The sequence below is a fragment of the Hyla sarda genome, chromosome 13 (genome assembly GCF_029499605.1).
Source record: "Hyla sarda isolate aHylSar1 chromosome 13, aHylSar1.hap1, whole genome shotgun sequence".
In the NCBI taxonomy this organism is placed as follows: domain Eukaryota; kingdom Metazoa; phylum Chordata; class Amphibia; order Anura; family Hylidae; genus Hyla; species Hyla sarda.
In genome coordinates this window covers 27,657,816-27,681,364 of record NC_079201.1, presented here as the reverse complement: position 1 = coordinate 27,681,364, position 23,549 = coordinate 27,657,816, and the positions used below count along the sequence as shown (strand labels likewise).

General features: G+C 42.2%; 1 protein-coding gene across 2 annotated transcripts in view; it reads left to right on the top strand.

Moving 5' to 3' along the window:
• Positions 1 to 121: 121 nt before the first annotated feature.
• LRRC45 (leucine rich repeat containing 45) overlaps positions 122 to 23,549 on the top strand; it is a 38,106-nt gene continuing 14,678 nt past the window's right edge. The window contains exons 1-14 of one of the 2 annotated variants that reach the window (XM_056549919.1): positions 122 to 311; positions 2,363 to 2,659; positions 4,434 to 4,495; positions 5,125 to 5,195; positions 6,742 to 6,920; positions 7,501 to 7,629; positions 14,837 to 14,949; positions 15,022 to 15,080; positions 15,289 to 15,366; positions 17,815 to 17,950; positions 19,923 to 20,000; positions 23,120 to 23,231; positions 23,319 to 23,389; positions 23,468 to 23,549. The exon at positions 23,468 to 23,549 is cut by the window's right edge and continues 11 nt beyond it. In XM_056549919.1, coding sequence (XP_056405894.1) covers positions 2,428 to 2,659; positions 4,434 to 4,495; positions 5,125 to 5,195; positions 6,742 to 6,920; positions 7,501 to 7,629; positions 14,837 to 14,949; positions 15,022 to 15,080; positions 15,289 to 15,366; positions 17,815 to 17,950; positions 19,923 to 20,000; positions 23,120 to 23,231; positions 23,319 to 23,389; positions 23,468 to 23,549 — 1,402 coding nt within the window. In that variant the 5' untranslated portion in view covers positions 122 to 311; positions 2,363 to 2,427. The other variant, XM_056549920.1, reaches the window with a different exon arrangement.

Genomic DNA, 23,549 nt, shown 5'->3' with positions numbered 1-23,549 from the left:
GTGGACGGGACTGTCAATCATGGACGCGAGCCCATGAAGCGCTCTCAAAACTAGATTCTAAACACAAGAGCCCACAGTCAGTCATGGCAGTTTGTCTCCAGTTCTCCATATGACATCACTGAGGGCGGCCATTTTTCCGACGACAAAAAGGCTTCTCAATTTTATCATGTGGCTCTGCTAAAATGGCGCCTATGATCGGGACGTGATTTTTTTTTTCCATTTTGTACATTCTTCTGGGGTATGACCGATTGGTCCCAGTGTGTTCCTAGTTACGTGTTGTGTGTACATGGAGAAACAAGCAGCTGGTAGAGGTGAGTGGCTGACTACCTGTCATTGTATAGTTCATAGTGTACGTGGAGAAACAAGCAGCTGGTAGAGGTGAGTGGCTGACTACATGTCATTGTATAGTTCATAGTGTACATGGAGAAACAAGCAGCTGGTAGAGGTGAGTGGCTGACTACCTGTCATTGTATAGTTCATAGTGTACATGGAGTAACAAGCAGCTGGTAGAGATGAGTGGCTGACTACCTGTCATTGTATAGTTCATAGTGTACATGGAGAAACAAGCAGCTGATAGAGGTGAGTGGCTGACTACCTGTCATTGTATAGTTCATAGTGTACATGGAGAAACAAGCAGCTGGTAGAGGTTAGTGGCTGACTACCTGTCATTGTATAGTTCATAGTGTACATGGAGAAACAAGCAGCTGGTAGAGGTGAGTGGCTGACTACCTGTCATTGTATAGTTCATAGTGTACATGGAGAAACAAGCAGCTGGTAGAGGTGAGTGGCTGACTACCTGTCATTGCATAATTCATACTGTCTGTTGTACATTGTCTGGTCAAGTTCACACTTGTGTTCCACATTGTGGTGTAGAGTGCGCCATTCTTACTTTAAAGGGTACCCCTTTGTCTCAAAGCAGTGCTCCCCAACCTGTGTGTCTCTAGCTGTTGCAAAACTACAACTTCCAGCATGCCCGGAGTTGTAATTTTGCAACAGCTGGAGGCACACCGTTTAGAAAACACTGATCTAACCTATAGACATGAATGCCACATGTCACATGAAGCACTGATGTATGAACAGTCCAAAAAAACAAATTGTTTTTGGTTTTGTCCGCACCAGATAGGTGCGCAATCCAGGATTCTGGGAAAGCTGGGTAACAACACTGTAAAAGTTGAACTAGTGGGCAGATCAGGTGCCCACACTGGATCTTCATGCTCTTGTGAAGCGTGTTAATATATATTTTTAAAGGGGTACTCCAATGGAAAACATATATATATAATTTTTTTTTTTTTTTTTATCAACTAGCTACAGAAAGTAAAACAGATTTGTAAATTACTTCTATTTAAAAATCTTAATCCTTCCAGTACTTATCCGTTGCTGTATGCACCACAGGAAGTTCTTTTCTTTTTTAATTTCCATTCTAGTCTGACCGCACTGCTCTCTACTGACACCTCTGTCCATATCAGGAACTGTCCAGAGCAGGAGAGGTTTTCTATGGGGATTTGCTCCTACTCTGGACAGTTCCTGACGTGGACAGAGGTGTCAGCAGAGAGCACTGTGGTCAGACAGAAAATAAATTAAAAAAAGAAAAGAACTTCCTGTGGAGCCTACAGCAGCTGATAAGTACTGGAAGGATTTGGATTTTCAAATAGAAATAATTTACAAATCTGTTTAACTTTCTGGCACCAGTTGATTAAAAAAAAAAAAATGTTTTCCAGCGGAGTACCCCTTTAAGCTCTGGTGCGGGCATCCTGGTAGAAAAAGCTTTCACCCAGGGCATGTACTGGATAGGGGAGGACTGTGCACTGTATTTAGTATGGTATGCATACAAAGAAATCGTAAAAGTCATCTTTGGGCAACAGTTTTAAAGGGTACCTTTCATGAAAAAAAACTTTTGATATATTATAGATTAATGTATGCAGAATAACTTTCCAATTGCATGTTATAAAAAAATATGCTTCTTTCTATTTAATTTTCCAATTTAAAAAAAGACCACTAGGGGTCTCCCTACCAGTCCTTTTTTATAGATTTCAGACTCATGCAGGAGTCCTAAACCTCAGACTGCAGCTGGAATACAGAAAAACTCACCACTGCTCCCTGGCAGTGAGCAGTGCTGAGCTTGTCTGTGTCCCGGCTGCAGTCTGAGATTTAGGACTCCTGCATGAGTCTGAAATCTATAAAAAAAAAAAGGACTGGTAGGGAGACCCCTAGTGGTCATTTTTTAAAGTGGAAAATTAAATAGAAAGAAGCATATTTTTTTAATAACATGCTATTGGAAAGTTATTCTGCATACATTAATCTATAATATATCAAAAGTTTTTTTCATGAAAGGTACCCTTTAAACATATTCTCTCTCTTTCAGATTCCACCTTCCAGTGGGTGGCAGCATTTGGGCACTGAGGAACGTCTCTTTTTGGCCCGCAAGTGATGGAGGAGCTAAAACGGTTATATGTCCGGTTGTGCCAGGAGAAGGGGGCAGAACCCCAGGATGCAGTGCTAAAGGAGCTACAGGCGATGAGAGAGTCTTCTGGAAAGGGGAAACTGGATTTATCCACCCAGAATCTTTCCATAGAGTCCTGTCAGGTCCTGGGCCTCCTCCTGCAGAATGATGTCACTTTCTCCCACGTCATCCTCAGCGACTGCATGCTCAGCGAAGACGGTACGTGCCACCATGTGCAGGGCTGTGGAGTCGGACGAAATTTTTGGTACCTGGAGTCGGCAAACAATGCACCGACTCCGACTCCGACTCCTACTAAGTTTAGATTGGAATAAAAAAATAAAAAAAATCAAGTTTAAATGTCCCAATTCACAAAAAGTTATAATTAATGACTTCTCTACTGTAAGGGCGCGTTCACATTGAGTAATTCAAGAGGAATTTACTCGAGTAATTCCTCTTGAATTCTCCGCTCCAAATTAATACTCATCTCCTCTGCCCATTGACTTTAATGTTATTTCCGCTGTCCTGTTCACACTGCGGAAATTCTGCTAGCGGAATTCCGACGCTGAATTCCGTTCCGCTTGAAGAATGAGCATGTTCATTCTTCAAGTGGAATCCGCAAGTAGAAATCAATTGACGTCAATGGTAAATAAAAAATTCCGCCCGACATCGTTTTCGCGCGGAATTCGCACGGAAATGGCTGAAAAACCCTTCACTTCTTTCGCCCCCATTTCCGCGCACAATTCCGCGCAAATTGCATGCAAATTTCACGCGGAAATAAAATAATTTTTCCCGCCCGTAACACACCCTAAGAATAAAGACCAATGTATGCAGTGCCTCACGTAACCGCAAAACGAACACGTTAAGTGACCGTGAAGAAGCTTTTCATGTGCTTCACTATATGGCACGCAACGCACAATTAGGAGCGGCAATACTTATACTTTCCATAGTGTTGTGTTCTGCTGTTACAGGGAACCCATGGGTAACCGAGCCTCTCACTGATAAGGGATTAAAGGGGTATTCCAGGCAAAACCTTTTTTTTATATATATCAACTGCCTCCGGAAAGTTAAACAGACTTGTAAATTACTTCTATTAAAAAATCTTAATCCTTCCAATAGTTATTAGCTTCTGAAGTTTTCTGTCTAACTGCTCAATGATGATGTCACGTCCCGGGAGCTGTGCATGATGGGAGAATATCCCCATAGGAACTGCACAGCTCCCGGGACGTGAGTCATCAGAGAGCAGTTAGACAGAAAACAACAACTCAACTTCAGAAGCTAATAACTATTGGAAGGATTAAGATTTTTTAATAGAAGTAATTTACAAATCTGTTTAACTTTCCGGAGCCAGTTGATATATATATATATATATAAAAAAAAAGTTTTGGCCTGGAATACCCCTTTAAATAAAGGGACTAGAGACGCTTGTATAAGTGAAGGGAATGGAGGGTCAATAGTTTAAGACTGAAGCTGTAAACCATTGGAAAAACTGCTGCCATACAGCTAAGGCTATAAAAACTTGCAAACTCGATTGTTTGCGTAAAGGGGTACTCCGCCCCTAGACATCTTATCCCCTATCCAAAGGATAGAGGATAAGATGACAGATTGCTGCGGTCCTGCTGCTGGGGACCCCCGGGATCGCTGATGCGGCTCCGCGCGATCATTACTGCACAATGTGTGCCTGTGCCACTTACGTATATTGTCCACAACGTGTGCTGGTGCCACTTATGTGTATATTTGGAATTATTTTATATTTTGAATTTGTGTTAATAAAGGCTATATTTTTTAATTCTTACCTTGTTAGTGTATGTTGATTGGGCCACTAGTGCCTATGCCAGTTTTTTCCAACCACAGTGCCTCCAGTTGTTGCAAAACTACAATGCTGGGAGTTGTAGTTTAGCAACAGCTGGAGGCCCCCTGGTTAGGAAACACTGGCCCATACACTTATGTCTTGGGGTGATAATTTAGAGATAATAGTCCTCTTATCTGTTGACAGGTTTGAAGCATATATTGCAAGGCCTCCGCAATAACGCTGTAGCAAAGTACCTGGACTTGAAGGTCAGTGTGAATTCACATGTTTTTAAAGGTGACAGGTAGTGATGGGAGCAATGTCTCCTGTACGCGCTGTGGAATATGTTAGCGCCATCAGGGGTACTCCGGTGGAAACCTTTTTTTTTTTTTTTTTTTTTTTTTAATGAACTGGTGCCAGAAAGTTAAACACATTTGTAAATTACTTCTATAAAAAAAAAATCTTAATCCTTCCAGTACTTATTACCTGCTGAATACTAAAGAGGAAATTCTTTTCTTTTTGGAACACAGTGCTCTCTGCTGAATCACGAGCACAGTGCTCTCTGCTGACATCTCTGTCCATTTTAAGAACTGTCCAGAGTAGGAGAAAATCCCCATAGCAAACATATGCTGCTCTGGTCAGTTCCTAAAATGGACAGAGATGTCAGCAGAGAGCACTGTGCTCGTGATCTCAGCAGACAGCTCTGTGTTCCAAAAAGAAAAGAATTTCCTCTGTAGTATTCAGCAGATAATAAGTACTGGAAGGATTAAGATTTTTTTAATAGAAGTAATTTACAAATCTGTATAACTTTCTGGCACCAGTTGATTTATCCAGCGGAGTACCCCTTTAATGAGTAAACGAAAATACTCTTGGAGTAAGATAGCCTTTATTCTTACAGGGCAATAATCTGCGTGGTGAAGGTGCAGAAGCATTGGGGAAACTCTTGAGACACAACACCTCTCTGGTCAGGTCTGTGATGTCCTATTCTGTCTGTCATCATTGGGACGTGTAATTGTGTCCTAATGTTATAAACCAGGACATGAATGGAGGAGCCAGCAAAAATAGTTTAGACAATCAGCACGACTTTTCAGTTTTTAAGATGTGGTTGTTTAAATATGTTTTTTCATTATTTTCCCAGTTATATTTTACACAGCTAGTACAACGCTAACTCTAAACCACTTACCCTAAGTAATATAAATAAACACCTCAGACCAGGTCAGGTAGTTTCCATCGTTAGTTGCCCCCGCGTAGACATTTGCCCTCCTATAGGTAGTTTCCCTTGTAGATAGTTACCCACTGTAGATAGCTTTCCTCTGTATTTGTGTCCCCTGTAGAAAGTAGCCCCCCCCCCCTTTAGGTATTAGTCTCCGGTAGATGGGTCCTCTGTAGATAGCGGTCCCCTGCAGATAGTAGCCCCCTGTAGGTAATAGTCCCCTGTAGATGGGTCCCCTGTAGGTAGTAGTCCCCGCAGGTGGGTCCTCTGTAGGTAGTAGTCCCTGCAAGTATGCCCCCTGTAGATAGCTACCCCTTTAGGTAGTAGTCCCATGTAGATGGGTCTCCTGTAGATAGTAGCCCCCCTTTAGATAGTAGTCTCCTGTAGATGGGTCCTCTGTAGGTAGTAGTCCCCGCAGGTGGGTCCCCTGTAGATAGCTGCCCCTTTAGGTAGGAGTCCACTGTAAATGGGTCCCCTGTAGATAGTAGCCCCTCTCTAGGTAATAGTCCCCTGTAGATGAGTCTCCTGTAGATAGTATCCCCTTGTAGATAGTAATCCCTGCAAGTGGGTCCCCTGTAGATAGCTACTCCTTTAGGTAGTAGTCCACTGTAGATGGGTCCCCTGTAGATAATTGCCCCCCTCTAGGTAATAGTCCCCTGTAGATGGGTCCCCTGTAGGTAATAGTCCCTGCAAGTAGGTCCCCTGTAGATCATAGCCCACTGTAGGTGGGTCCCCTGTAGATATTAGCCCCCCTCTAGGTAATAGTGCCCTGTAGATAGTATCCCCTGTAGGTAGTAGTCCCTGCAAGTAGGTCGCCTGTAGATAGCTACCCCTTTAGGTAGTAGCCCCCTGTAGACAGTAGCTCCCTTTAGGTAGTCCCCTGAAGATAGTTGCCCCTCACCATGATTTAAAAAAACAAAAAAAATCAAAAACATTCATACTCGCCTTCCCCTGTCAGATCCCGCACAGTCCACAGCATTGCTTCTCCTCTTCCTGGCTGGCTTGTGGTTACCTGCCTGCATCTGCTACTCTAGGATGCTGCTTACACTGCTGCACACTACTGACACTGCACCCCAGCCCAGCATGACGTAGTGACATCGATGCAGGCAAAGTCATAATGGCCTTGTATGGCCTTGTGATCTGGGGGAAGGCCTGCTACTTAGCTGCTCCAGCACGTTGGGTACTGGGGGAGGGTGACAGGGTACAGTAACCTGTATAAGCAAATTCTTTACACAATGCCACAGACTGTATGTACTGCCGTGATCTACCGCAGGAATGGTTAATGTATACTCCTCGTTGCAGTCTGACCTTGGAGTGGAACAACCTTGGCATGTGGGAAGACGGATTCTCTAATCTGTGTGATGGCCTTAGCTGCAACCAAACTCTTCAAAGACTGGACCTACGCAACAACCAGATCAGCCATAAAGGAGCAGAAGAATTGTCCACTGTGCTGAAACACAACCTCGGCCTGCGAGAATTAGGTACGGATCTAAGTAATGTGAGCAGATGTGCCAGAATAAGGCTGGGTTCACACCACGTTTTGTACTTACGGTTCCCCCATACTGGGAGGAGGGGGGCGGGGCTTAATCGCGGCGCCCGCACTCAGCTGTATAGGGGAACCGTATTTAATGCATGTCTATGAGCCGACCGGAGTGAACCGCAGCCTCCGGTCGGCTGCGTTTTCGGCCGTATGCGGTTTCCCGACCGTAGGCAAAAACGCGGTCGACGACGTTTTTGCCTGCGGTCGGGAAACCGCATACGGCCGAAAACGCAGCCGACCGGAGGCTGCGGTTCACTCCGGTCGGCTCATAGACATGCATTAAATACGGTTCCCCTATACGGAGTGTGGGCGCCGCGATTAAACCCCGCCCACCCCTCCTCCCAGCCGTATACGGGAACCGTAAGTACAAAATGTGGTGTGAACCCAGCCTTAGCCTGGTATATATGACCTTATGATGCAACATTCAATTGTCTCTGTATATATCCTGTAGATTATCATCTGTCCTCTTATACTTTTTGCATTGCGGACAATCTATGATTCCTTGGTGTAACTTCCCACAGACCTGCGATGGAATAACATTGGTCTTCTGGGAGGTCGAGCCCTTCTTGATTGTCTTCAAAGCAATAAAATCATCATGAAGATGGATCTGTCCGGAAACAACATCCCCAGTGACATCTTAAAGGCTATTGGTAAGAAAAGCACATCAAGCCATGGTACAGAGTTTGACCCTGAGTGACCCTTGACCCTTGCGGGTGACTCCATATTTCCTCTTTAGCTCTTGCAAAACTACAACTCCCATCATGCCCGGACAGCCTTCGGCTGTCCGGGCATGATGGGAATTGTAGTTTTGCCGCAGCTACGTGCGGAGGAACACCGGCCTACACATGTACCCCGAGAGATCATGGGATACATTGCTGCTCCGCACCCTCCAGAATGCGAGATAGGGCCCATTCACACTACGGACATTCTGCAGAATGCCATTGAAAACAATGGGAGGGTGCTACATGGAATTTCTGAGCGGAATTTCTCTGCTCGGAAATTCTGTAGTGTGAATGGGCCCTTAATGTTTGCAGCTGCTCTTATCTCTGGCTTAGGCTGCATTCACACCACGATTGCAGCCTATTAGTGCCGGATCCAGCTGGGGGAGGGGAAAACCAGGCGCTCCCGTACCCCAGCCGGACCGCGCTGAAATCCATTCACTTTAATGAGCCGACCGGAGTCAAACAACGACTGGTCGCCTCATTTCTGCCCCGTATCCGGTTTTGTGACCTGACCTAAAACCATAGTATACTATTGTCCGGTCACAAAACCGGATACGGGGCAGAAATAAGCCAACCGGAGTCACTGTTTGACTACAACCGGCTCATTAAAGCGCCGGTCCTGCTAGGGTACGGGAGCGCCTGGTTATCTCCTCCCCCAGCCGGATCCGGTAACTGGAGACTGCAGTCGTGGTGTGAATGCAGCCTTAGGCCGGGTTCACACCATGTTTTTACAATACAGTTCCCGTATACGTTCTCAATTTGAAAACCGTACGGAACCGTATTGAAAACCGTCTGCATTGACTCTCCATTGAAAACCGTATGTCAAAAGATGCATCAGGTTGTGTCCGTTTTGCGTCTTGTACGGTTTTTATCATTTTTTTTTTCCCGTACCCAAAACCATAGCCTACCACGGTTTTTGGTCCAGGTGAAAAACCATATTGAAACCGTATACCTTTTTTTTTTTAACATGGGAGTCAATAGGAACCGTAAAGAACCATATGTGCGTACGGTTCCATCCGGTTTTCACCATACAGTTTTTAACTTTACACAGTTTTTTTTTTTTTTTCTTGGAATTTCAATCAAACAAGTGAAACTTTATTCATAATGGAGTGAAAACTTAAAAACGTATACTTTTTTTTTCTTAAAAAAACTGATGCAACCGGACATCAATTTTCAAACCGTATACGGATTATAATTTTTACACACGTTTTGATACAGTTTAGTCTGGTTTTGAGGAATCCATTTTTTTTTAAAACCTCATACGGGAACTGTATTGCAAAAGTGTGGTGTGAACCCAGCCTTACAGGAGGGCACTCCTAGTGATGACCCCCTTCTATGATTGATAAATATATATATATATATATATATATATATATATATATATATATGAATTTGCAGAGTAATTAGGGCTGTGGCTTGTTGAGAGATCAGAAGCAATAAGGCCCAAAAAGGAAATTGGGATTTGAGCATTTTCCTTCTATTTTCTGCAGTGTAGCTTTAGAGGTACATGGTGGAGTCATGATGAAATGATGGCACTGCCTCATCCCCAGGGTCGGGGTGGCTTGTCACTTGATACTGTAGTGTGTTTAATCGTCTACTAATATCACGTACAATCCCTTGAGGATACAAAAGATCCCACTGGTGACGCTTGTCTGTGAAGCATTATGCTTTTATTTGTTTTTCTATATTTTACTGTCTTGTAATTAACATCATGTTACTTGTATTCACATTCTTTAAATATTTACAAATTCTTTAATTTTTATTATTATTATTATATAATTTGTTTTATTATTGTTATTATTATTATTAATAATAATAATGTTAAAGGGGTACTCCAGTGGAAATTTTTTTTTTTAAATCAACTGGTGCCAGAAAGTTAAACAGATTAGTAAATTACTTCTTATCAGCTGCTGTATACTGCAGAGGAAATTCTTTTCTTTTTGGATACTCTTATATTTGTTTTTATATATTTTACTGTGTTGTAATTAAAGGGGTACTGCGCCCCTAGACATCTTATCCCATATCCAAAGGATAGGGGATAAGATGTTAGATCACCGCGGTCCCGCTTCTGGGGACCCCGGGGATCGCCACTGCGGCACCCCGCTATCATTACAGCACAGAGTGAGTTCGCTCTGTGCGTAATGACGGGCAATACAGGGTACGGAGCAGCGTGACGTCATGGCCCCGCCCCTCATGACATCACGGCCCGTCCCCTTAATGCAAGTCTATGGCAGGGGGCGTGACAACCGCCACGCCCCCTCCCATAGACTTGTATTGAAAGGGGCGGGCCGTGACGTCACGAGGGGCGGAACCGTGACGTAACGATGCTCCGGCCCCTGTATTGCCCGTCATTACGTGCAGAGTGAACTCGCTCTGTGCTGTAATGAAAGCGGGGTGCTGCAGCAGGGATCCCGGGGCTCCCCAGCAGCGGGACCGCGCCGATCTGACATCTTATCCCCTATCCTTTGGATATGGGATAAGATGTCTAGGGGCGGAGTACCCCTTTAACATCATGTTACTTGTATACACATTCTTTAAATATTTACAAATTCTTTTATTTTTGATTATTATTATTATTATTACTGTTATTATTATATATTTTTTTATTACTATTATTATTATTGTTATTATTAATAATAATAATATTAAATTGGTACTCCGGTGGAATTATTATTATTATTTTATTTTATTTTTTTAAATCAACTGGTTCCAGAAAGTTAAGTGATTTACAAATCTGTTTCTTTTAATAGAATCTTAATCCTTCCAGTACTTATCAGCTGCTGTAAACTACAGAGAAAATACTTTTCTTTTTGGATTTCTTTTCTGTCTGACCACAGTGCTCTCTGCTGACACCTCTGTCCATGTCTGTAACTGTCCAGAGGAGGATAAAATCTCCATAGCAAACATATGCTGCTCTGGACAGTTCCTAAAATGAACCGAGGTGTCAGCAGAGAGCACTGTGGACAGACAGAAAAGAAATCCAAAAAGAAAAGAATTTCCTTTCTAGTATACAGCAGCTAATAGTTACTGGAAGGATTAAGATTTTTTAATGGAAGTAATTTACAAATCTGTTTACCTTTTTGGCACCAGTTGATTTAAAAAAAAAAAGAGTACCCCTTTAACAACCACAATAATAATAGAATATAAATGTGGATAGACCATAGGTCTGGTTCCTGTTTCTGTATAATTGTGCCACTAGGTGAAGCAGGATCAGATGTCATGTCCCATACATAAACATGGGAATTGGTGGAAGGCGTCAGATGTCTCGCTCACCCTTGTGGGTTGTTATGCTTTACAGCTAAATACATCGAACAGCTGGTGAGAAAAAGACATTGGGGACTAATTAATTTTCAATCCATTAGAAGCATAAGGCCATGTTCACATGGCGGAAATTTTGCAGAATGTCCGCCTGAAAAAACACGGGCAGACATTCTAATAGCATGTTCCGCTAGTGCTAGGACCACTCGGAAATGCACCACCTCCATAGATGGCAATGCATTTCCGAGCATATTCTGACGAAAGGATGAACACGTTCATCCTTTTGGCGGAGACCAACATCTGCTGCAGAAATTCCGCCGTGTGCACAGTGCAGCAGAATCCCATTGAAAATGATAAGGACATGAACAGTTACATTGTGTTTATTTAAACTTGTGTCATAGCGAACAATCAGACCACATTTTATTAATAATCAATGCAGAAATCCAGGAAATTCTAAAGGGTTCATGCTGCAATGGAATTTTCTTGCGGAATTTTTCTACCAGACTCTGCTTGGAAATTCTTTCTTGTTAAGGGGGTACTCCGGAGGAAAACTTTTTTATTTATTTATTTTTAAATCAACTGGTGCCAGAAAGTTAAACAGATTTGTAAATTACTTTTATTAAAAAAATATTTATCCTTCCAGTACTTATTAGCTGCTGCATACTACAGAGGAAATTCTTTTCTTTTTGGAACACAATGCTCTCTGCTGACATCATGACCACAGTGCTCTCTGCTGACATCTCTGTCCATTATAGGAACTGTCCAGAGCAGCATATGTTTGCTATGGGGATTTTCTCCTACTCTGGACAGTTCTTAAAATGGACAGAGATGTCAGCAGAGAGCACTGTGCTCGTGATGTCAGCAGAGAGCACTGTGTTCCAAAAAGAAAATAATTTCCTCTGTAGTATCCAGCAGCTAATAACTACTGGAAGGATTAAGATTTTTTAATAGAAGTAATTTACAAATCTGTTTAACTTTCTGGCACCAGTTGATTTAAAATAAAAAAGTTTTCCCCACAGGAGTACCCCTTTAAAGGGAGGGGGTCTCGAGGATGACTACTGTGCACTCACCGGTACTCACTTCCTGCCAGGGTCATTTCCTCTTCTGCTCCATTCCCCAGCCTTACTATTATAATACACCAATGCTTCCATCCAGACCTGCTATCTTATACACTTCTAGCTGAGAAGTGGATCTAGAGTTCAAACATATTGAAAACTCGCTGACCACACTATCTCAGAGAAATGCCGAACACATTTAGGGTCAGTTCACATGTCACAGACTTTTGGTGCAAATATCAATAGACTGCTACCCCATCCACATGTAGCTGAATTCAGGCCTTGATGCTTATCGTCAGATCTGCTGGTTGGCAATTGTCACAGATATTTCACTGTAGAACTTACCCTTAAAGGGGTACTCCTCCTCTAGACATCTTATTCTCTTTCCAAAGGATAGGGGATAAGATGTCTAATCGCTATGGCTTTGCAGTGAACAGTGTATAAGATCAGTGTGTGCAGTGTTATAGGTCCCTATGGGACCTATAACATTGGAAAAAAAAAGTTTAGTAAAGGTCCTTAACCCCTTCACTAATAAAGGTTTGAATCACCCCCCTTTTCCCATAAAAATAAAACAACAGTGTAAATAAAATAAACATGTGGTATCACCACGTGCGGAAATGTCCGAATTATAAAAATATATCGTTAATTAAACCGCTCGGTCAACGGCGTACGCGCAAAAAAAATTCCAAAGCCCAAAATAGTGTATTTTTGGTCACTTTTTATATCATGAAAAAATGAATAAAAAGCTATCAAAAAGTCAAATCAATACAAAAATGGTACCGATAAAAACTTCAGATCACGGCACAAAAAAATTAGCCCTCATACCGCCCCGTACGCGGAAAAATAAAAAAGTTATAGTGGTCAGAAGATGACAATTTTAAACGTATAAATTTTCCTGTATGTAGTTATGATTTTTTTCAGAAGTCCAACAAAATCAAACCTATATAAGTAGGGTATCATTTTAATTGTATGGACCTACAGAATAATGATAAGGTGTCATTTTTTACACTTTGTAGAAACAGAAGCCCCCAAAATTTACAAAATTGCATTTTTTCGTCAATTTTGTTGCACAATGAATTTTTTTTTCCATTTTGCCGTGGATTTTTTGGTAAAATGACTGATGTCACTGCAAAGTAGAATTGGTGGCGCAAAAAATTATCCATCATATGGCATTTTATGTGCAAAATTGAAATCGTTATGATTTTTAGAAGGTGATGAGGAAAAAAAATGGAAAAACGCTGAGTCCTTAAGGGGTTAAAGGCTAGGTTCACACTACTTAAAAATCTAAAAAAAAAAAAAAACCCTAAAGCATAATCTTTACTGATACTTGTTAAAACACCTAGTAATAAGGTAAGAATGAGCTGACCCTCATATGTCAGACAGAGGTCTCACAGAGTATCCTCTCTGACTGACTACAATATGACCAAATCCATTATGATTACAATATGAGTGCAAATCCATTTGTTACATACATATATATATATATATATCTCTATACATATTCAATTAATATGTTAGTAGTGTTCTGATATAATACACAACCAAGATATACAGCAAATCCTATACAACGTGTTTCTTCGTAGCTAAAAATTACGGTTCCTCAGGGATTAACATTGTATGTAACAAAAAATAATTTAAAAAGGAAAAGTCCTATATTAAAATGTTGATCCATCAGCGACTGTTTACAATTAAAATGCTGCATGTGCTAACTCCATATAATTACCTGTTACGTGGTATATATGTGATTCTAAACCAAGATGGACTAGAATACCATGATGAGATGCAAACATTGGAGCTACAGCATTGTAACCCTAGAACCAGCCTTGTGTGATGGAAAAAGGAAAATGCCAACAATCTTTATGATGAACAAAGATGGTCACCGCAGCCTTATTATCCCATAGACAGTGGTTCCAACAGAAAATAAAAATGTACTAGTAATGTTAGCCGTATATGCTATTGATATTTATATAGGTTCATACTACAGAATTTCCGAGTGTAATTCCGCGTAGGAAATACTTTTGTACATTCTGGTGCAGCAGAGTCCCATAGACCTGCATTAAGGGTACGGGGTGTGATGTCATGAGGGGGCGGGGCTGTTGACGTCACAAACCGCCGATCCCTGTATCGTGAGTCATCAGCCATGGAGCAAACCTAGCTCCGGAGAGCTGCTGACTCGGGGGGGGGGCTGCAGGAGAGATCGTGGGGGATCCCAGCAGCGGGACCCCTGCGATCAGACATCTTATCCCGTATCCTTGGATAGGGGATAAGATGTCTAGGGGAGAAGTACCCCTTTAAAGAGTACCTGTCATCAAACCATATTTTCTAAACTAACTCAGATCGTATTTCCTAACTACTCCTAACACTCCTCCTGCCCTAAAAAAAAATTCCGAACTTTAAAAAGCTGTGTATCATACCTTTCCCCTTGTTCACATTGTGTGAGCTCCCGGCAGGAGAAAGTGGGTGTTCCCCAGCAGGGGCGACGTCACTGAAGCCTGCGAGAGCTGTGCCTCGCCATGCCCTGCACCCACTTCCCGAGTTTGGTCTCCTGCCTGGCCGGGAGGAGACCAAACTAACTATTTGACTTATGGCAGGGAACAGAACAGAGCCACCTAGTGGCAAATTTTTCAATCACATTAAAAACATATAAAGGTTGAGAATTTTAACTGCAGGTAAATAGCAAAGTGTCTTATAATTACATAAGGAACGATATATTAAAAGTTTAGTTTGGTGACAGGTACTTTTTAACCTCCAAGTTAAACATACATTTTTGTATTTTATTAATAATAATAATAATAACTGTATTTTGTATCTATGTGTTACAGAACAGGCCATAGATTATAACCTGGATAGAAAGACGGTGAAGACGGACAACCTGAATCAGAGGCAGATCCTTACCAGGGAAGTCCAGAATATAACACAAGAAAAGAATAAGCAGGTAGGTGATTTGTAAAGGCTTCTTCCTGTTTTCTGTCTGGGTTCTTGATAACTTATGTGGGTTCTCCTATAGTTCCTGGACCTGATGGGAACCATTGATAAACAGAGGGAGGAGATCAGCCGCAGCACCAGGTTGGTCAGCCTACAGCAGTGTTTCCCAACCTCTAGTTGCTGCAAAACTACAACTCCCAGCATGCCCGGACAGCCGAAGGCTGTCCGGGCATGCTGGGAGTTGTAGTTTTGCAACCATGGTTAGGATACACCGACCTACAGGATAGCTTCAACTATTTTTTTGCTCTGTTTTTTATCTTGTTTTATTCTTCCCCTTCCATTATACCAGGACTACGACTTTGCAAGTCAGCAAACTTCAAGACGCGTTGGATGACAAGAAATCGGTTGTTAATTCACTGACCGCCAAGTAAGGAGTCATTTTTACTTTATTTTGTAATTAATTTTGTAATATCTTACTCTTACTGACCAGTACCATTGTACAACAAAATTGAAGAAAAAAATTAATTTTGTAAATTTTGGGGGCTTCCGTTTCCACGCAGTACATTTTTCGGTAAAAATGACACCTTATCTTTATTCTGTAGGTCCATACGGTTAAAATGATACCCTACTTATATAGATTTGATTTTGTCGTACTTCTGGGAAAAAAATCATAACTACATGCACGAAAATTAATACATTTAAAATTGTCCTCTTCTGACCCCTATAACTTTTTAATTTTTTCGCATACGGGGCTGTATGATCTGAAGTTTTTATCGGTACCATTTTTGTTTTGATCAGACTTTTTTTGATTATTTTTTCATTTTTACAAAAAAAAGACGTTATTTTGGACTTTGGAATATTTTTTTGCGCGTACACCATTGAACGTGCGGTTTAATTAAAAGGTACCTCTCATCAAATAAACTTTTGATATCTTTTAGATTAATGAATGTTGAATAACTTTCCAATAGCATGTAAATGAAAAATATGCTTCTTTCTATTGTATTTTTCCCGATCAGTCCTGTCAGCAAGCATTTCAGACTCATGCTGGAGTCCTAAACACTCAGAGCTGCCAGCCTGCTTTGTTCACAGCCAAACAGGCTGTGAACAAAGCAGGCTGGCAGCTCTGAGTGTTCTCCTTTGTGAACAAAGCAGACTGGCAGCTCGTAGTGTTTAGGACTCCAGCATGAGTCTGAAATGCTTGCTGCCTGGACTGGTAGGGAGACCCCTAGTGGTCATTTCTTCAAAGTGGAAAATTAAATAGAAAGAAGCATATTTTTTAATAACATGCAATTGTAAAGTTATTCTGCATACATTAATCTATAATATATCAAAAGTTTTTTTGATGAGAGGTACACTTTAACAATATATTTTTATATTTCGGACATTTACGCACGTGGCGATACCACACGTTTATTTTTATAAGGTTTATATATTTTTAATATTGAATTTGGGAAAAGTGGGGTGATTTAAACTTTTAATAAGGAAGGGGTTAATGAGTGTGTTTTTAAACTTTTTTTTACCTATTTTGTTAACACTTTTAGTCAGGGGACTGTTAGGAGGAATCATTTGATTCCTCATACAGATCAATGCAGTTTCATAGAACCACATTGATCTGTGTGCTCTGCACTTAACGGACCAGGCTTTATCATTCCCAGCGCAGGAGCCCACATTGAAGGAGAGGTAAGCCCTCAGGCTACCTCAGCAGTGAATCACCCCCCAGCCGCCCCCCTGCAATCACACTGTGGGGGGGTGATCCATTTCACAACTGCAAGCTGACTTTGCTTTGCGCGCGAGTCTTTCTACCTACAACCGCACCATGCACTGCATTCTCAGTTCCCCTCCCCAAGGCCCCCTATTTCTGATAATCCACTAATTGGGGTCTCAAGGGCCAAGAGCAATTGTGTCTATTCTATATACAAGGGGTCCCTCAAGTTACAATAGTTATCTGTTCCAGGACGACCATTGTATATTAAAACCATTGTATGTTGGGACCATAACTCTGGAAACCTGGTACTTGGTTCTGAAGCCTCAAAATGTCATCCAAAAATTGGAAAAAGTGAGGATTAAAGAAAAATAAGTAGATAACTAATATAGATAAAGCAAATCCTTACATATAAAAGTAAGAAATGTAGAGGACAGGAGCTTCTTCAGGGTCCTGTACTGGACGCACAGTGTCCCAAAAAAGTAACATGAGGTTAGGATATTAGGATATAGGAAATGCCCCATTTAATTTGAAAAGGTTGGGGGGAGGGGGGGGGGGGATGGTGTGGTTCTTTCTCTACTATATATTCTCCATCATCCTTCACCTCACTATTATCTTGCTCTTTTCTCCTTGACCTTTTGACCTTTCATATTCTTATCTTACTCCTTTATGTGATTCTAGGTCTTATGCTGTTTTACTTTTGTATATTATGTGTTACGGTTCTCGTGTACTGTTGTTTGTACAGCTTAAAGGGGTACTTTGCCCCTAGACATCTTATCCCCTATCCAAAGTATAGGGGATAAGATGTCGGATTGCGGGGGTCCTGCCACTGGGACCCCCGCAATCTCTGTGCAGCACCCGATTTGTTTAGAACGATGGGTGCAGGCACCGGGGGTTGTGATGTCACACCACGCTCCCTCAATGCAAGTCTATGGGAGGGGGTGTGGCGACCGCCACACCCCCTCCCATAGACTTGCATTGATGGGGCGTGGTGGGACATCACGACACCCGCACCCAGCGTTGGGAGCAAAATTTTCCGAACGCTGCGGCAGTGGAGTAACCCTTTAATTCACTTTCCAATAAAGCAGATTTACAAAATTGCTTATTTGGTGATCCATACCATGACTGATATGTTGTATACCCAACTTTGTTCCACTTTCCATCTCTCTGCAGGTTACACATGACTGATGCGGCCTTGGCTTTATCACAGCAGAAAGTGCAAGACCTTGGGGTGATCCTGACTCAAACAAAGCGAGATAGCTCCAGCATGAGAGAACTGCATGCCAAAGAACTGAGGAGGGAGAAGGAGGTCAGGAGAGGTGTGAGGGGAGGGTGCGCATCAAGGGAGCTGTAGGACAGGCAGAATTGTGGATAGCAGGTACTGTTATGTAGGAGAAAGGTACATTTAAAGGGGTATTCCAGGTTTATACATCTTATCCCTTATCCTGTGGATCTCAGTGCAGTGCTGTGATGTCACGGCCACGCCACTAGTAATGTCACGCCCCCTCCATGTCTATGGAAGGGGGCGTGATGGCCGTCACGCCCTCTCCCATAGACATGAATGTAGGGGGCGTGGCCATGAAGTCACGTCCTGTCCCGGAGGCAGCGCCTGGCACAGGATGCCGGGGCTGCACTGAGATTTCGGGGTCCCCAGTGGCGGGACCCCTGTGAACATACATCTTATCACTTATACTTTAGATAGGGAATGAGATGTATAAACCCGACATACCCCTTGGGTTAGGATACATGGGCAATTCTTAGGAGCTATTTGGCATCCTACAATTGTAAGGCGCAACTCTGTATCTGCACCTTGGAGTGCCTGTGCACCGCAACCCTACAAGAGTGGTGCCATAGGAGCAGCAGTAGCTTGTCTCTCACCATATCCCACATTTATGTTAAAGGGGTTATCCAGGAAAAGTTTTTACACATATATATATATATATTTATATATATATAAACTGGCTCCAGAAAGTTATACAGATTTGTAAATTACTTCTATTTAAAAAATCTTAATCTTTTCAGTACTTATGAGCTGCTGAAGTTGAGTTGTTCTTTTCTGTGCTTTCTGAATACTTTCTGAATACACCTGTCTCGGGAACTGTCCAGAGTAGAAGCAAATTCCCATAGCAAACCTCTTCTATTCTGTGCAGTTCCCAAGACAAGCAGAGATGTCAGCAGAGAGCACTGTTGCCAGACAAAAAAAGAACAACTCAACTTCAGCAACTGATAATTATTGGAAGGATTAAGATTTTTTTAATAGAAGTAATTTACAAATCTGTTTAACTTTCTGGAGCCAGTTGATATAAAAAACATTTTTTTTTCCTGGAATACCCCTTTAATGTGCTCATACACATTCAGTAGCTGTCAGCTAAATGCTATTCTGTCCGATTTCCACATACACAGTTTAGTGCCGAGGATACAAGTGTTCTTCATGGCAAAAATCTGCGGCCAGACACCTACTGACGTGGTTTATTTCAAGAAGACCCCCATTCACATAGATAGATAGCCAGTCCTGCCAAGTTTGGTGCTTTATTTAGATTCAAGCTATCATTTTTTATGAACAGATAAGAAAATAAAGCCGTGTGCTGACGGTACTCTGTTTGTGAAGAGCAGTGTGTTTTGTTCATGAGGGTCCTAGGACACTGATCAGAACAACCTTGTCCATTTCCCATAGTCAGGAATGTGGAGTCATAGAGTGGGGTCCTCCTGCTTTGAATCTCCCTGCGATCAGCTGATCACTGCAGTGGCTTCCATTGTTAAAGGGGTACTCCACTGGAAAAACATTTTCTTTTAAATCAACTGGTGCCAGAAAGTTAAACAGATTTGCAAATTACTTCTATTAAAAAATCTTAATCCGTTCAGTACTTATTAGCAGCTGTATGTTACAGAGGAAGTTGTTTTCTTTTTGAATTCCATTTCTGTCTGACCACAGTGCTCTCTGCTGACAACTCTGTCTATGTCAGAAACTGTCCAGAGCAGGAGAGGTTTGCTATGGTTTCCTAAAATGGACAGAGGTGTCAGCAGAGAGCACTGTGGTCAGACAGAAAGGAAATTCAAAAAGGATATAACTTCCTCTGTAGTATACAGCAGCTGATAAGTACTGGGAGGATTAAGATTTTTAAACCACTTGATTAAAAAAATTTTTTTTCCAGTGGAGTCCCCCTTTAAAGGCTTTGTACATAGTTAGACAGGGGTCATGTAGTAAAATATGTTTAGTCGCAGGAAACAGGCAAATTGCCTTTCATGACATTTAATCTTTCTAAATTGTTTCTTGACTTTAGGAATCTGCAATGCGGGAAGCGAAACTCAGACAAGAACTGTCCGCGTCTAATGAGAAAGTTCTGCTGTACCGCAATAAGGTATCACTATGTCAGCTTCTGTAATGTACTCAAAGTCTAGGATGCTGGGAGTTGTAGTTTTGCAACAGCTGGAGGCGCACTGGTTGGGAAACACTGGTGTAGGTGTTAATATAGTAACGTCTGACTAATTAGATAACTATGTAATTGGTGGGGCCGACTGCTGACACCCCTCCATTTCTCAAAAACACTGGTAAATTGTGCCCCTGAATGAAAGCGCATGCGCTGCCCCCACTCCTTTCATTCTCTATTTGGCTTCTAAACACTGCCGGGCTCAGAAAAAGTGAGAATAACCCTTAAAGGGTTACTCCGATACCCAGCGTCCGGAACATTGAGTTCCTGAACGCTGTGTGCAGACTTCCGTGTTCACGCCCGCCCCCTCGTGAGCCCCACGGAAGCCCGCACACAGCGTTCAGAAACACAATGTTCCAGACGCTGGGGAGCGGAGTAACCCTTTAAAGGGGTACTCTGGTGGAAAACTTTTTTTTTTTTTTTTGAAACAACTGGTGCCAGAAAGTTAAACAGATTTGTTAATTACTTCTATTAAAAAATCTTTACCCTTCCCGTACTTTTTAGTAGCTGTATGCTACAGAGGAAATTATTTTCTTTTTACATTTTACCTCTGTCCATATCAGGAACTGTCCAGAGCAGGAGAAAATCCCCATAGCAAACCTATGCTGCTCTAGACCGTTCCTGACATGGACAGAGGTGTCAGCAGAGAACACTGGGGACAAGACAAAAACAAAATTAAAAAGAAGCATACAGTGCTAATAAGTACTGGAAGGATTAAGATGTTTTAATAGTAGTCATTTACAAATCTGTTTAACTGTCTGGCATCAGTTGATTAAAAAAAAAAGTTTTCTACCGGAGTACCCCTTTAAAGCCCTGTATTGATATAAAAGCTGCATTTACTTTTGCTGTCTCATAGAAGAATGTGGCTCCATACAAGAGGGGAACAAAGTCAAATATAAAGCACATTTAAACCTGATCTATTTCTAGTGATAGGAAATTGCTGAAATGTGTTCTGAGACACATGGCCAACAGGTCCCAGTAGTTAGAGGTTTTCCCACTAGATCATTGGTCCACTTTGTGTCTCCCATGGGAAGCTACAAGAAACTAACATAAGGGGCAAGTTGCTTAACCCCTTAAGGACTCAGGGTTTTTCACTTTTAGCATTTTCGCTTTTTTCCTCCTCACCTTTTCAAAATCATAATTCTTTCAATTTTCAACCTAAAATTCCATATTATGGCTTATTTTTTGCGCCACCAATTCTACTTTGCAGCGACATTAGTCATTTCACCCAAAAAAAAAATCATTGTGCAACAAAATTGAAGAAAAAACGCCATGTTGTAATTTTTGGGGGTTTCCGTTTCTATGCAGTAAATTTTTCGGTAAAAATGACAACTTATCATTATTCTGTAGGTCCATACGGTTAAAATGATCTCCTACTTATATAGGTTTGATTTTGTCGCACTTCTGGAAAAAATCATAACTACATGCAGGAAAATTTATACGTTTAAAAATGTCATCTTCTGACCCCTATAACTTTTTAATTTTGCCACATACAGGGCGGTATGAGGACTCATTTTTTGCGCCGTGATCTGAAGTTTTTATCGGTACCATTTTTGTTTTGATTGGACTTTTTGATCGCTTTTTATTCATTTTTTTTATGGTATAATAGGTGACCAAATATACGCTATTTTGGACTTTGGAATTTTTTTGACGTGTACGCCGTTGACCGTGCGGTTTAATTAACTATATATTTTTATAGTTTGGACTAGAGATGAGCGAACTTACAGTAAATTCGATTCGTCACGAACTTCTCGGCTCGGCAGTTGATGACTTTTCCTGCATAAATGAGTTCAGCTTTCAGGTGCTCCAGTGGGCTGGAAAAGGTGGATACAGTCCTAGGAGACTCTTTTCTAGGACTGTATCCACCTTTTCCAGCCCACCGGAGCACCTGAAAGCTGAACTAATTTATGCAGGAAAAGGCAGCAACCGCCGAGCCGAGAAGTTCGTGACGAATCGAATTTACTGTAAGTTCGCTCATCTCTAGTTTGGACCTTTACGCACGCGGTAATATCACATATGTTTATATTTATTTTTATTTACATCGGTTTTTTTTTTATTCGAAAAGGGGGGTGGTTCTGACTTTTATTAGGGAAGGGTTAAATCATGTTTATTAACTTTTTTTCCCCCTTTTTTTGCAATGTTATAGCCACCATAGGGGACTATAACACTGCACTCAATGGTTTCCTACACTGATCACTGCCATGCATTAACATGCCATTGATCAGTGTTATTGCCGCTCGACTGCTCCTGCCCGGATCTCAGGCACGGAGCAGTCATTCGACGATCGGACAAGCAGGAGGCAGGTAGTCTTGGTGTCCTGCAAGCTGTTCAGGACCGTGGCGGTCCCGAACAGCCCGGCTGAGCTGCTGAGATGCTTTCGGTTTCACTTCAGACGCGGCAGTCAACTTTGATCGCTGCGTCTGAAGGGTTAACACCGGGTATCACCGCAATCATTGTTTGAGTACCCCATTTATTCTACACAGTTAATTGAAAGGTTGAAATGCAATAAATTAAAGGGGTATTCCGGGCAAAAACATCTTATCCCCTATCGAAAGGATAGGGGATAAGATGTCTGATCGCGGGGGGCCCGCCGCTGGGAAAGCCCCCCCCCCCCCGCAATCTCCCTGCAGCAGCTCGGCGTAGCGGCATCTGCAGTTTCGGAAACCGCCGGGCTTCCGAGACGGGGATGTGACGTCACGCCATGCTCCCTCCATTAATTTCTATGGGAGGGGGCGTAACGGCCGCAACACCCCCTCCCACAGACATGAATGGAGGGGGCGTGGCGTGACGTCCCCGTCTTGGAAGCCCGGCGGTTTCCGAAACTGCAGATGTAGCAGTTTCGGGCTGCTGCAGGGAGATCGGGGGGCGAGGGGGGTCCCCCAGCAGCGGGCCCCCCGTGATCAGACATCTTATCCCCTATCCTTTCGATAGGGGATAAGATGTTTTTGCCCGGAATACCCCTTTAAGGCTCTTATATATTGTAGCACTGTGTTCAGTACTTGTATGTTATATATATAATTTTTTCCTTCCCTTTGCTTTCTACCCTAAAGGTGGATGAGCTGGAGAGAAAGTGTAAGATGCAGCAGGAGCAGCTGTTTGATGTGAAGCAAGAACTCACAAATACGAGTGCAGAGCTGAAGCTGCGGGCTGTGCAGGCAGAAGGTATGGACTGAGCCATCTCGCAGCTTACACTGGATGACATACAGGCATCCATTACTAGTATTTGTCCTCATGAGATCTTGTTCACAGAACGCTTAGAAGCAGAGAAAAGAAGATTCCGGCAGACACAGGATGAAGCCAGCGTGCTGCGTCAGAAAGAAGTAAGAAGATAGACTCACCATTAATAATGTTGGCTGATACCACCTTATGTCTGGTCTTAACCCCTTATATAATCACAGGTAGAGCACATGACACGTCACATGGAGGACAGTGAGAGGGTGGCGCAGGAACGGATGCAACGTCTTGAAGCTACAAAACTGG